The sequence below is a fragment of the Bombus pyrosoma genome, linkage group LG9, assembly GCF_014825855.1.
Source record: "Bombus pyrosoma isolate SC7728 linkage group LG9, ASM1482585v1, whole genome shotgun sequence".
NCBI lineage: Eukaryota > Metazoa > Arthropoda > Insecta > Hymenoptera > Apidae > Bombus > Bombus pyrosoma.
The window spans coordinates 2372669-2389184 of NC_057778.1; the positions used below are offsets into that span (position 1 = coordinate 2372669).

At 31.5% G+C, this 16516-nt stretch overlaps 1 protein-coding gene across 3 annotated transcripts in view; it reads right to left on the reverse strand.

Moving 5' to 3' along the window:
- Positions 1–16516, reverse strand: part of LOC122570834 — a 60140-nt gene that overhangs the window by 11758 nt on the left and 31866 nt on the right. For 2 of the 3 annotated variants that reach the window (XM_043733709.1, XM_043733707.1), the window contains exon 2: positions 2094–2299. In XM_043733709.1, the coding sequence (XP_043589644.1) occupies positions 2094–2299 (206 nt within the window). Of the gene's footprint in view, positions 1–2093; positions 2300–14151; positions 15218–16516 lie in introns of those variants that run through there. The other variant, XM_043733710.1, reaches the window with a different exon arrangement.

The window sequence follows — 16516 nt, forward strand, 5'->3', positions numbered from 1 at the left end:
TATGGGATCAAAGAAAGTTGTACTTTTTATGGAAGAAAGATACTTTCGATACGGATTTCGTGACTTACTCGGACGACAGGATTGAAGATAATTTTTCAGTGATTTTTGAAGATAGCTCATTGTATAATTTTGAAGGAAGATGTTTATTTTATCATTCATCGCTAGTTTTGAAACTATGTTAACTCTTGCAGACTATCATGGGGTGAAAGTTCATTGTAACGTACGAAGGTTACAGGGAGAGGATGCAATGAGTTACGTTTTCTATTTTTTACAGAGAAAGTAATTTTGCAATCCGTTATGTTATCTATTCATCTCATATCACCAAAATTGTGTTTCTTTATTCTCTTCAAAATTAAAAGATACGAATAGATATTTAAATTTTATGTAATAAATAAATCGAATTAAAGTAGTACAATAATTTTAATCGTAGAACTGCTTTGTTGCTTCGATGTATTTAAGAAGGGTTGATAAGTGAATTCAGAGGATTGTTTCAAGATTTCGTTAAATTAATTAAACTGTCTAAAAGAACATGGTTTACACCCGGAAGCTTCGAACAGTTCCAACTAATCAGGATTTCTTCCAGATCAGCCAGTCGTAGCAACGGTACATTCTGCTTGGTCACCAGTATTTGTGCACGCTTTTAGCAAATTAGAATGTGACTGACGAAATTTTAACGTTCTATCGATTGTCTGTGTACTAGAATGGAATATATGTTTTAGCATTTTCTTAAAAATATCGATTCTTCATTGATTTCCTTTTTTTCTTTAAATTTTCAATGCTTAATATATAACAATGATTGATAATAATATTTTTTATGTTGTATATTTATTTCTTAAAGCACTTGGAAGATAAGTACTTGAATTAGTTTATTAATTCAGATAGATGGTAATACAAGAAAGATATATATATTTCGTATCTTCTCTGTTCCCTGTTCGAATGTTTAATTCCTGACAATTTCATCCATTAGAAAGCTCGCAGCACTATAGAAAGTACAGAGCAATATATCTGTTTCGAAAGCATCTCTAATCAATGTTTCGAGTATTACCCTCACATAAATCGTTGCCACCCTCACTATTCACGGTACAGCACCGTAGACATGAAAAAATTAGTCAGATTAAAAAATAGTTCTTGAAAAAGCTAACGTTAAAACAAGAATTATTATAACTTATATTAGTTTCACAGAATTTAAAATTATACTCAAATTATGTTTTACGTAATATATAGCAAATGTATTTTCCAGTCATTCAACGACACCAAAATATTGAAGATATTTGTTCTGAAAAATTTTGACATGAAATTTATAAATTATTCTTTAATTACGTATGATATTTTAAAGACAGTTAACCATTGATAACGAAGATACTGCTGTAAAGAACATTTCAAATTAAAAACTATGGGTAACAAAATGTTAATTTGCCTGATATAATTGGGAAGTTCATTAACAAAGCTAGGAAATGAAAATTTCGTAGATGTTCATGCCATGAAAAATACAGCGAATACAGGGTGTACATTTAATTACTTAAAAGATATGGTATATGTGCTCGTATATAGGTATGTAGTTTGTCAGGTACAACTATATAATAAAGTAGGACATGAATGGTACTAACAAACTTTCACGCTTAGCGAAACTTGGGGAAATATAATCCGAGAGACTCACTTCCGTTTCCTCGGTTCTCGACGATTGCACGTCAGGTGCGAATGTAAAACGTGATTCGCACAGGGTCGCCTTCCAACTTTTAATAAGTAAGAAATTCTGGGAGTGTTCCTAGCTCGAAATAACTCGACGACAATTCTCTGAGTAGCGTCCAGCAGATTACTGTTGCAAAATCTCAAAAACCGCCTTATTTAACCAACTTTAATTAGTGAAACAACCGATTATGAGCCATCGTTTAGATATTTTTCAAATCTTAACATAAAAACAGTAAAATATTATGAACTTATTAAAACAGAAACAGAATAATTCGTTTAAATAATGCAAATAAAATAATCGAAGGGAAAAAATCATCTTTGATATTGTGCAATTTTATAAAAATAAAATATTTGTAGATGATACTGAATATTATATGGATAGATCGTAAGACATGAATACTTACAATAACCTTATTACCCAATTCTCCAAAAGTACTTGTCGGTGGCAACTCTTTAGGAACGTATCGAAAAAATTCAGAACCTTTGTAGTACCATTTCATTACGTATAAAGTATCTGATTCTAAATCGTATCCGCAACTCATATTGACGGTCGTGCCAGCTGCTACAGCCAATGGAATATCGATAGATATATTCTTAAGTCCGCGTACACCTGAAAATAAAATAAAACGATATGATTGTTCCACTAGCATTTATATACATCTAATAATATACGGTACACTACGAAATTTGTTTCTGTATATTTTGATGCAAGAATTATATGATGCAGAAATTTCTTATGAAGATGATTTGCATGTAAAATGTTACGTTTTATGAAATTTTCTATAAAATAATGTTTCAATCAGATTTAGGAGTTTTGTTTAATTTAATTCAGACTGATACAATTGTGTTTGTCTATTATTAGTCGTTTTAATATATTTGAATTTTCTTTCTATCTAGTTGCTATCTTTTTTCTACATCTTTCTATCTCTTCGCCCCATTTACTCTTTTAGCATACATTCTCAAATTTTTTGCGAATTAAAAAGTTCTAAATTTTAGTATTAAATTAACCACGTCGTAAATGTTATTATTTAGTAAAAAAATCGAATATTTACTTTTTTAAACAAGTTTGTCAGATAAAGGAAAAGCTCTCCTATAGAAATTGTGAACCTTCCTTTAAGGTATACAAAGTTAAGCGACAAGCATTTATCCTATAATAACTTAAACAGACAAGTACTTACGAAACTTTCTACGTAAGCTTAGCAACGTCAGCGTCGACGTTAGTCGCCCATGGGATTACATTCCCAAGAAAAGAATTGCGTGAAAAGAGTAGGAAAAAGTTTCGACATTGACATCGATTTTTAAATATCACTCTAGGGAATTATGCGGTTTTACTCATTTCTCAGATGGTAATAATACGCGTTTTCAACTTTTGTTGCCTAATGTTTCCATATATGTAGAAGTATTTAAAACTTTCTATTGTGTTAAATTCTAATCACAGATAAGGCTTTCTCTCGTGAAAGTTCCACACTTTATCTTTAACTGTGCGAATTAAAATTTACGTTTACCTGAAATGATAGTTTTCATGGGAAATACGAAACCATATTCGTTGTTATAGTATCATAATATTTACGAGAAATGATATGCTGTAAATAAATGAGAGAAATAATTATGCCCCTGCGTTTGCCTTTTCCTTTAAAAGAAACATAATGTTTAATAGTTCAAATTGTATTTATGTGCTGTTGATATTTAAGATTATGTATTTTAATTCTTCTTGATTTCTAGTAAACTGCTTTTACATTTTAGATTAAGGCTTTAGAACATCAATTATTTTAACATTTACAATTATATTCTTATGCATTCTGAAAGTAGTAGACTAGAATTCCTGGATATTTTAAGCGTGAGTATTAATTAAGCATAATTTTAACCTTTTCATTCTCAAAATGATTGCAAACACTTGTCTGTAATTTTTCCACCTAATACGATCATACGACAGATAAATGATTCCCATGAATATTTTTATAATCAGGAATATATAAGTAAATAAAATAAAACCATGTCTATAATTACAATATATAATTAATTCTCAATAAAAGCAACATTCTCTTTTATAATTCTAAATATCTACACTACATATAACTACACTATCGCAACAAAAGGGTTGATATATCGACTGTCGTATGAAGTTCGATTTTATTCCAATCGAAATATTTTTTCTTAATTTCCTTATATTTATTGTGGTTTGAAAATTGGATAATTTAAATAATTTTCAATCTAGAACTCAATTTTTCCATTATGAATAGAATAACTACTGATAAATAATTTTCTCATTTCTTGCTTCTCCGAATTCAATTGAAACTTGTATGTACGTATTTCCAGAATAACAAGATCGCTGCGATAGAGATCCAAACGGTACATCTTATATTTATGATTAGACCTATAACAGAATGAATATGTGATGCAACCGCCTACGGTAATGTTTGTCTATTCGCGATAAGAGGATGTGCTATATTCCGAGCTCACAGTTATCGCCAACGGGTTGAAAACTTTGTCCGTTTCGTCGGTGTTTCGGCTTAAGGGAGGGAAAAAATCTGTCGCAAGTTAAACGTCTAGCTCGTGGATTTGCGAGATCAGCACGCGATGAACGTGAGTGGCATTTGCGATGCCAGACTAACGTTCCAGCTTCGTCATTAATTAACCGTTTTTCATGGAAACGCGAAACTTGTTAATTATTCATGATACAACGTATACAGAGCCAGGATACTGCACGTGTAACGTAATTAGTTCCTAATTGATCTAATAAATAATTATAAAGGTACCACATTAAGAAGCATGATACACGTTTCTTATCCTTCTATATTTTTTTCCCAATCTTACTGTGTTTATTATAGTAAATTTATTATAATAATATATTGCAGTAACATATTATATAAATTACGTTTTTAATAGGTACAAATGTTTCGTTTTACGAGAACGAATATTCTCACCTGTTGTGAATAGATATATCATTTAGACTTACGGAATTATAGAATATCGTTTTCGTACATTGTCTAAAAATTGAGCAGAACTATTTATAATAAGAAAGGTAATGGAAAAAATATCTAATTTCTACTAAATATTTAATCTAATGTTTGTGACTTTACCTCGTTTGGATAACAATCTACCAACGTTCAAATAATCGACCGTTTATTCGAATACATGTTCTATCATAGTTATCATAAAGCTTGATGCGTTGGCAAAGGCTAATTAGAGTGTGTAATGGTTACACAGGTCTCGGAATTGTGTATACATAGATGATGATCGTGTAGAATCAGTTGTTTGACTGAAGACACAGCGGGAGACGCACACATTCATCCGGCAGATTGTTTCAGTGAGATTTAAATACCCGCTGGTCGCTAATCACCTCGCTAATCCTTAATTACTGCCCTAGCCCGATTGTTATTCGCATCACGGGCTCGTGGAACACGCACCTTCCATTTTTGGAAGATGAAACCTTCCCATAAATAACAGTACCCCGAGACAATGGCGTTGCATAAACTCGCTACCTATATATCAACTCTCTTGCCCTTAAATTATCGCTGGAATAATAGGGCAAGCGTAGCTAGATCCCAAAATCGTTTTCCTTCACGACCACTTTGCCGCGTTCTTCGTCAAATTGCGCAGCCAAACGTTAAACACAGACCATTCGGGATTAGGTATACTACATTCTGTTATTTAGGTTTCGAAACCCCCCTAGAGAGTTACAGCTTATATAATCGAAGTAGGTTTCAAAGACGACAGATTTTGTATGTGATTACAACTACTTTTCTTGTTAGGAAGTGAACGCATCGAAGAATAGACCCACGATGTATATCGCTAATTTATAATTTATCTTTAGAACTGGTCATCTGCAATTTATCATTTTTACAAGTATTATCATTCGCTAAATATTTATTGTCTCATAATATCGCATGCGAATTTTACCAAGATGTAGACGATCCTGTAGTTCGTTTGTAAAATGAAAGTGATAGAATAATCAATTTTTAAAGGTAATTTAAATTCTAGAAAATCTCGAAAATATTATGCAAGTCTGCTTGGAAGTTCAATGCAAATTATTCAACTGTAGTTAGGTTAATTTATTTCCATTCTAAAGTTGATATTTTGCAAGACACCCGCGATACACATCTTTATAGTATATTATTATATAAAATTTTAAGTAAAAAAAAATACTTTATTTATATTATTTTCGATAATGGCTACATGTTATTATGTATGTCGAACATACATGTAAACAGCGTACTTATTTAAGAAAATAGTTTTTAAAAGAGCAATTTTTCAGTAGATGAGATTACATTCCCAAGCAACAAAAAAGTAATTTCCACACACCTCGCTGTGGGAATTGTTTCAGTCCACAAAAGAGGGTGTGTCAATGCTATAATTAGATCGGTGCTATAATTAGCGAACGAAATCAGATTGCGTAAAGGAAATCAGATGCGGAAAGGAAATCAGATGCGTAAAGGAAATCATATTATACCTACGGATTTCTTATGTTAAAATTTAATTTGCGCTCTTAATTAGTATACAGTTAGCTGGGGCAATTTCTACAATCATACAGGGATTTACGTAGTATCTTTATTAACCACAAGACACAGTTGTCACACATTACGATAAATTACATTTAAATGCTCGCTTATCTCCGAATGAATTTTGCAAATATTTTTAAGTATACGGCGATGCCCGTTGAATTTTAATTAGGCCTTAATTACTTATATATTTCAACGGCCATATGGCGTTAGTCCCTCTAAAAAGTCTTCAAAGCATTATGCATATCCTTGGCAAGATCCCTTACGGCCGCAAAGACGGAAAAGCCAAAGGCGTAAAGAGCTTGTACTTTGAAATGAGATCCCTTTCTTCCTTCAGAACTCAACTAAATGAAACCCCATCCCTGATACACCGTCGGTTGTGGACCCTTTTATTGTTTTGTATAAAACCAGGAAAAAACGAGTGGAAGAGAGTCTCGGGAAATATTTGTTATAAAGAAAATATCGTACCCGGAGCGGTCTATACCATAATCTGCTCCAGCATCAAAAGAACACTGGAGTTACAGATGATAGTATGTATATTTATTGCTTTCATTTTATCAGGCATCTTGGTCTCGTATCCTTTCTATTTCAAAAGAATAATAGTGCTAATTAACTGAAAGTTATAACTATCGGCAAATAAACAAATAATATATGGTTACATTTATGAGAGGATGAGGAATATTTCGCTTAAAAATTATTCGTTTTATTTTTCCAACGAGCGAAAGATACTTGTAATGTTTCAACAAATATTTTCGAGTAAAATTAAGATAAGAAATCGTATACGTTAACAATGATCCTTTCATATTTTCTTTTCGTCCTTCTAGATGTAAAAAGAAATGTTTTAACAATAATACATTTTATAGAAAAGATTCGATATGATCCAAGAAACGTAACAGGGTTCAATATGTAATAAAAGATAAGTTTTAAAATGTTGAGACGCATTTAAATACTTTCGTAATACACAAGAAGCGAGTTTAATAACGCTTAATAACATCGAAACCCCTGTGATATGAATCCATGGAAAACTAGACATTAATTCTGACGATTGGTATCGATTCGGCGAAGAAAGTGGCTAGAAGGCGGCACGAGGCCGATCTTTTAATCCAGCAGATGGAAGTGTTACGATCGACTTAGTATTGCTGCGTATCCGGAACGGTGCCTTGGCCGTATTTAATTTCCAATGGAAATCGAGAATCTACCAGTCGAAGCGGGCTGGCTCAGTTAATATTGTAAGATTCAAAAGCGCTCGTTGAATCTTTAAAGTTTCGAACCCGTAGCGGGAGAGATGGCCAGCAATCGGAAGCAGAAAAAGGATTTCGCCGAGTCCAAAGCGATACGAACCCTCGAAATGGTCTTGAACTTTTATACGATGCTCGTAAAAAGTTTTATAATAAAATGTACACCGGAACAGACTATCGAGGATAAGTGCCTGACGTCGTCTAGTCGCATATGAGTATTTTCAAACCGCGTCTATTTCCCGGATCATTTCGTGGTTTAACGTAGCACGTATCTTTGATGTATATCACGTACATTGAATAGCTTTTTTACGTTCGTTTTATGCTAAAGCTTTCAAATTTATTGTATTTAATTGCTTTTAATCTTTCATCTCTATTTATTTCTTATGTTAGGGGAAACTCGGATACTTTTGTAGATATATAATAATAGCGTGAGCTTGTAGCGCGAAAGTTGTGAATATTTTATATTTGGAATAAATTTCGAAGCTATTTCAATCTCTAATTTATGGTACAAGCTTCATATTTAAATATGTCCAATGAAAGTTTAACGTAAAAAAGAAATTAAATATCTCAATTTAATAACAATGCTTTTTAGATGTCAAAACATGGGCAATTGAAATAACTTGATTTTATCTTCAATGTACAATATTATATACAGTTATTTGATTGGTATCCGCATGTATAAAAAGATGCCAATCTATAAACTTGTTCGTATAAATCGTACGATGCACCGATTATTAGAAAAAATAATGAAATGGAGAAAATAAAAACAAAGTCCATTCCATGCGATTATGTGCTTATATCCCTGATTATGAAGTACTTTAATATATTTCCGGTTTAACCGGATATTTGATTCTTTCTGCTGCTTTTATAGCAGGCGTACAAAAATGTTTTAAAAACCAATTTAATGCTGATTTCAAGCAAATTTAGTGTACGTCCATTAAACGTGAATACCCAACGGTGCAGTGCGGTGCACGCTCGAAATACTTTCGAGAGATTTTACATGTTATTAATATTCTTGACCTCTAAAATTACTAATAATTTCATCAATTCTCTCTCTATATATAATTCTGCTTTTATTGTAATATTTAAATAGTTACTAACTGAATGCATGGGTGAATTCAGAATGTTATAATAAAAATATTTGAAATGATGTTTTAAAATACTGAAAAGTTGATTTGAATATCAAAATATTCAATAAAGAAATTTATAATTTATAAATTAAATATCATTTTTATTTTCACGAACATTTTATTTCACTAAATAAATTAATAGTTTTAGCTGGGACAAATATTTATAAAATTCAATTTTCAAGTTACAATATACTTTACATTAATACACCTTCTTTAATTAATATTCTTTTAGTTTGCATTTGTATATCTATTACAATTTTTCATAACAATAATTAGTAAATTATTTTACATATATTCTTTACTGTATATAAAAATCTTAAGAAATTAAATAAACGTTTTGTCAACGAATACAAAATAAAACGTTTCGTAATAAGTATTTTAAAGTTGAAGTAGTTTAATATTCGTAACATAGTGATGTCTTCTTACGCAGACATTATGTACGCTAATTGTAGAGATTTATTTTCACATTATGGATACGTGCTTGCAGGCAGTAATTTAATCTGTATCGCGCTATTGTTCCTCTATCTCCAAGGAGGAAGTTTACTGTTTCAAAGTACAAGCTGTGTTAACTGTTTGCGGGAATATTTTTCTCCAAATAACACGCGAGGTCGCTCCATGTTACACAATAATTTCTGACTAATGTTAAATACATGTTAAATACACTAACGCCATTTAATAAATTTTATATAAATACATGAAAAGTAAATAATATATGCGTAAATTTAATAAATTCAGGAATTTGATATTTTTTCTTATTTTGAGTATTTTATCGATAAAAATTCGGAGAATCAAAATGGGTCAAACCGTCAATCCAATCCAATTTATCATTCAGTCGAGAATAAACAAACTACTGGAAAAAGAAATACGTATTTCTGCATAGTCCGAATTGGTTCATCGTGGCAAAGTTTTGCTACAAGAAAGTCGGTGAAGTAAGTAACTCCTTTGATAACCTTTCTTTTCTTTCCTTTTATCTCTTTCTTCCATTCTCTTCTGATATGAACCCGTCCTACTAAAACTGTTCCTATTGAAAACAAATGTAAGAAATCTCAATACAAATATACAGTATTTTCCATTTGTCGTGACTAACAATTTTCCTATTTTTGTTGCTGTATTTAATTTCCATTACATTACATAGATAATTAGAATTGTTTAGAATTATAGAAGTTCTTTAAGGGAATATACTCGATAACTACTTAATTTTTAGATTGCTACAACAAGTTATATATATAGAGTTGTAAGTAATAGTTTAAGTAGAATTATGGTTTGAAACAAACATATTACAGAGATCTTGGAATATAAATTAAGGGTGAAGTTTAAATAAACTGAAACACACTGAAACATATATACAGTTCGATACAGGAAGTTAAATAACTTAAACTTCATAAATAGCACTTTAACGTAGGGGAATAAACCAATTTCTGCTTCAGAAGTACTTTGCTATTTAATCTATCCGTATTTAAAACAAACATATTATCCTAGAATTACAGATTACTATAGACTAGGCATAAAACCGAAACTAAATACAAAGCTAAAAAGAACTAAGAAAAAGCACATTGAAATATATACGCATACAGTTGTATAAAAGAAATTAAACAATCCTAACATTACACATTACAAGTAACGATATAAAATAGAATGCTGGTTTGATTATTAAATCACTCCATGTTTCAGAAATAATTTTCTATCAACCGATCCATGTGTGGAACAAGCGTACTATGGATACGAAATATGCCACAATAGAGTTCCCAATTCCTCGTTGTCTTCTCTCGTATCAACCTTCCGCGTACCCATCCAGCTACCCTCAGTTGAAACCCTATTCTGAGCGAGCTTAACTTCGGAAGTATGTGTTGCGTGTTTGTATACGGTTGTGATTTACTCGCTTCCAGGGCTATGTATCTTCCTATGACTGGCTCCTGTGAAAACGTGGAGAGTGGCAATGCCAAGAAGAAAGCAGAGGGCGAAATTTGTCCGTTTTCTGTTGATGGTGTGCGATAGTATAAATTCGTCGGTGTATCAGTGGTGGTCTGTTGGATTGCTTTCGAAGCCTCCAGTAACGCGTTTGCCTTGCAGCATCGTAATCCTTGGAGAAGTTCATGCTGGTCACATAGTGCTGATACGGTTCCAGTTTCAAACTGGTGAAATTCTGAAAATCTGGATTTTCAGCGCTTTGCGGTTTAATTGAACCACATTTACTTTATTTTCACATTAACTCTTTCCCGACCTTCATTTATAATTTAATCTAATCTACTGGAAGCTAGGTTGCACAAATCATTCTTGATACTTTTCTATATGTCTTTATTACATTTTATTATATATAATATGTGTATAAAAATTTAATGCATAGCTCACGTTATTGGTATTTTTTCATATGTATCATCATATTGCTTTATACTATGTACAATATGTGTATAAAGAAATTGAATATATTTTTAAATTATGTATTCAATCGAATAATTTTATATACCATTCATACGTAAAGTCTATTCATTACGAAGTTTGAAACTAATTGATAATTCATTACTGTTAAAGAACGAAAAATTTGTGGATTACATTTATGTAAATTTAAATTTCATAATTTTCTTATTAAGTATAGATCCATACAATTTTAAAGTCAAATGTAATCTATAATGTATTCATATTTTATATTCCGCTTTATCCTCGTTCATTTTTATTGGAAATACATTAAATTCTCACGTGTTTAAATTTATAGTATTCAGTAGTTAAAAACACAATGTTTTCTCTAATTCCATAAGACGAGGTATTAAATTGTGAATAAAAATTATAACAGATGTTATATAGGTATATATACGAAGAATATTAATGGTAATCAATAATTATACCTTAACTAACAATAAGTTCACTTACTTATTGTAAAAGTACTTATTAAGTAAGTTAACATACAATTAACTTACAACAAGTACTTTTTCATTTTGTACATTAATTACGTATAATTATATTACCAATTACGTATTCCTCTTCGCTTTGGCTTTACATGCAATCAAACTAGCACAATATTTTACAAAAGCACACAGAATCAGGTTTCATTTCATATGGATTTTCAATATCAATTTACTCAATGCATTGTAAATATTCATCCTATGTTTATATCCATTTGTTTATATCATTTTTACACAAAATGTCTTTCAATATGAAATTTCAAACGAATTTCTAATCGAGGCAAATGTAAATTACAATTATAATAAATTTTCACGTGCGTGTAAAATAACGCTCATACTTCCAGCGGAGTTTTCATTATCAATTTATTTACATTCTATTTAATTAGTAATAATAGTTATTTAATTACATTCAATTATTTTATTGTATAACAATATTCTCTATTATTTTGATTCCGTAATTGTTATTGTGTATGAACTTTTGCTTTTTATTGTATTTTTTATTTAATATAATTTTGCTTTGTAGATTTCATATTATGTGAAAATGAAATAAATTCTCTCTGTTAAATATTTGTAAGGTTTTTTGGAAAAATTGGTTGACAGACGAACCTCCCGCCTGCGATTGAATCATCAACATAATGCAAACACGTCTTTAGTAGTGACGATTGGCACGTATACGAGGTTCTAAGAGAAACCTGGATGGTTTAAAGCCATGAAAGTCTTGTTCAACAACCACGAAGGTGAGAAGAGTCGTAGAAAACATGAGAATATGAGTTCATTGTTGACTACGAAGGCTTGTAGACGTGTAAGGGGATTACACTTTATCCCCTCCACCCTATTGGTATAATATACAGCTATTGTTGCTGGGCTCGCTTCCTCGTAACTTCGTGTATATATCAACGAAGATACGCATATTTCTTTTTATTGCATTTCTTTTACGTTCTCTAAAAACAAATAAAAATGTTACGTCGCACCTTCCCGGCAACTTAGGATTATTTCACAAACGACATTATGACATTTTATCTCGGCTTGATAAACAGTGTGCGTGAGAGGATGTGTAAAATTTCATGGAAGACAAGAATTGCGTCAATCAGAATTGTTATTATGTTGTAAATGTTTACTGAGCGTTTTCTGACAAGGAACAACGATAAAATGTGAAGTTACGGAGGGAAAGTGCAAGAAGATGCATTTATGTGCAAACATAATGCCGACAAATAAGGACATTCAGAATTAACATTTAAAGTTTTGTTCATTACGTGCAATTAGATTCATTTTGTAGAGTGTAATTGTTGGCTAAGTTGATAGCGATTTATTTTTTATTAGATGAAAAGATTACGTTTGTTCGCTGGAAACTTGGTTCCATTCCAACAGCAGATTCCTAGTTTTTGCCATTTGGAAACATATCTAATTAATAGAATTTCTTGCGAGATTTCTTTTCAAAGTTATCCGCTACACACTATCTTACAGATATCTACAAATTTTATTTTTATTCTGTTAGATGTAAATGTATTTTTTTAGTATTTCTTATCAAAACATTGGACGTTCTTTTTTTGTAATTATACATAACTAATAATTGTAAGAAAATAAATTTTGTATCAGTACGTGTACCACGCAATCTACGAATTGTAAAAAAAATGTCAGCTTTTAAACTTTCGTTACCTTACAAATTTCCTTCGTCAAAAATTTACCTAAATGAAGAATATTATTATTAATGCCCGCAATATTCGGATTAGAAGCAAAATTATCAAGAGATACATTACAAGTAAAATTAAAAAAGCGATTCTAAAAGTTTGGTCCATAGTGCATACTTATAACAGTGCAATAAAAACATCCATAATATGACGTAACCCAGCATCAGGATTTATTTTATAACGTGAACAGTGCAGCACAATTCTTTTCATCTGGCGTGTTATCACGTAATGACGGAATAAACTAAAACAGTAGGCATTATCCGGAAACAGGGCGCTTTACGATATATTGGATCGTTCGGTCATCGTAAAACTGATTATCGATAGCGGATGCGGAAATGGAAGCTCTATCTGTACCACCTGTCGTTCATACGTTACGTTGAAACGAATGCTTCCTTCCGTCAAGATGACACGTGTAAATGCCCTCGATGCGCCGTCATTCGATGCGACAGAATAACACGCGTCTGTCAGAAGATAAGCCGACGGAATCTGATGTTTCCTCCGAGAAACGTACGCGGTACAGGACGAAACAAAGGCGTTGCGGGTAATCATCGACAACTACAGCTCGTTCGCTACACCAGCTACTTACGCGTTCTTCCCGGTTTTTTTTCCGTTACGTGAAATTATTTTAACCTATCATTCTCGCGGAAGCGTGTAATGTTTATAGTGCACGGGATGTACGCGTGCAGTTTGATGGTGATTTCGGTTCTTCGAAATCGAATCGCGCTATTTCGGGATGTAATTTTGTTTTGCCTGTTGTCTAGGAAAGTAATAAGATTAATTTACAGCGAATTTCATATATTAGTGATTGATAATAAAATTACAAAAATTAGAAACACATTATTCATTTGAAACTTAAGTATGTCATTTTATTTAAAATACCGTTTAAGGGAGTAGCAAGCAGTTTAGAATAAATTTTATGCGTTAATGATTCACAATAGAATCGCAGTATAAATTAAAAACATATTATCTGATTGAAAATTATGTATAAAGTACGTAAAGTTTGAGATTACCTGTGTTGATGCTCACGCGTCGCAGTCGCAGTAGAATGGACCGTTCTACTTCAGACACTCGGGAACAACATCAGTAGAATTATAAATAAACAGACATAATGAACAGTTATAATTGAAATGATTTTCTGTATTCATGTTAGTATTATCGTAATCAGTGTTACGCTAAATTGTTGAAATCAACAATAAGTTTATTATTTTGTGCCGTAAAAAAAGCTAGTAAGAAACAAGTATTACATTAGATATCAGAAAGATGAAACAACTAATCTAATTAAATATCACGAACTATTCAAGTATTTATCCAAATTTTGCAATAATTTTGTTTCAACAATTAAGACATATCGATTCATAAAATTGTTTAATTACTTATAAGCATTTTGCTCGTGTCAGTTGTTGCGAATAATCGGAGAAATCAATTTATTTCTCCTCAATGCGTTGCAAGAATCTGTTTAATTAAAATTTCTCAAACTTTTTCATCGATATCTACTTTCTAAGTTTGCATTATTGAATTCGTTATTTCCGCTTCGTCAAATTTTTACCCGTTAAGAGACGGATGAAAATTCGATGAAATGAAGATATATGAGATAAGTGCGTTAAAATACGCATTACACGGGGTCTTTCTTTTTGTTGTAAGTTGGAATCTAGGAACGGAGAAGCAGCAGAAAATTTACGAGAACCGTACGTGTCGGCGCGACGCGATGTATGTATGCTTCTTTCGATCATCACTGAGACGTAATGATTTTGTTCCACGTTCCATCGGGAGTCGTCCAGGTTTTTCTACGGTGCTTGATATCTCGCGAACCGATACGCAACGCAGTTCCGCATTCGAGAATGCCTCTTCCTGTTGTTACGTCTCTTTGCACCTTTTATTTATCGTTTCATGCAGTTCAACCGCTTACGGTTCTGCTCGAGACTTTCCGGGACTGGTGTAATGAGTCGGCCAGACATCATCGCCCCCGCATTCTTTCGCATTCCGGTACCCACGCTTGCTTCGTGTAACTCGTGTCTGCATCGAAAGTGCAGTTCACTGTGAATCGCGACCTCGTGCGATTTTTAGCTTTATTCAAATGCTTTTCTTTTTCCCTGTTTATTCAGATCATACATTTTTATTTTCATCAATAAACTTTTAACTCTGATAGCATTAAAACTATTAATGATATGACTATTCATTATGTAAAATATGGAATAGGGAAGTACATTACACAACATAAGATTAAGTACATTAAATTGAATTTAGTAGACGCAATCAAGAAGGAAAGTAGATGTTACATATATTATCCCTTTCGATAAAAACTGGTATATATTTTGTATTTAATGTTTCATTTGCATAAGTAATTGGAAATTTGGCTAAACAATGTAATGCTTTAATACTACATAATAATTTCATATTATATTTGATATATTAGATATGTTACACGATATAAGTTACATGATTGTAATATGGAATGTGTTATATGATATGATATGATCTGATATATATGTTACAGTTATACACTGATATTCTATATTGCAATGTATTTTGTGTCAATTAGAAAGTACGAAAGTTGATAAAAATATTAATAAAAATTACGCTTTCCTGTCAGTACATTATAAAAATGCTAATACTTGTTCCCAGAAATTGATCATAAAAGTTAATTATTGATACAAAATTCATCAAGTAAAGTATATAAAGATTCCACTAAGCTTCTTTTATAAAGACGATGGTAATGTTTAATTGAATTTATATATCCTGTAAATATGATATATATTACTAAATTTGAGTAAAACGTAAATGAAATTAATTTATAGAATTAAAACAGTAATCAGTATCAACGCGGGGAAAAATGTCTTGTGCGTAGGAAATAGATTGCAAGATGAAGAGCAACACGCGGTACAAACTACGAGATGCAATGCAAACACGATACGACGCGAATCTGCAAAAGCAATTTGAATTTGCCGAGAGAGAATTTAAATTGCTTTCGAACAGTCTGAATTACAAGGTAGCTTCAAATTGTCTTCTAGCAATTCACATCCGGTTTGCATGATAGAATTCATTTCTAGTACATACAATATTAAAGTGAGAAATTTGACGATGTCGTGTCGCGTCGTTGCGAATAATTCGAACGTATCGTTGCAAACGATGTCATAAAACTTCAGAATGTATTCTCTTTTTTCTAAGAATAAAATAGACATACGCTAATAATGTATAAAATATAAAAAAATGACGATTCTTTATATTGTCGTACACTAGTTTTCGAATTTATATAGTTAGTGATAATAATTAGTAATATTTATAACATATAACTTAAAAAAATGTTTCAATTAAAAATAGAATATTCAAAAGAAACAATTTCCATCCCGTTAAATGGATTAGTGTTATTAACTAAAA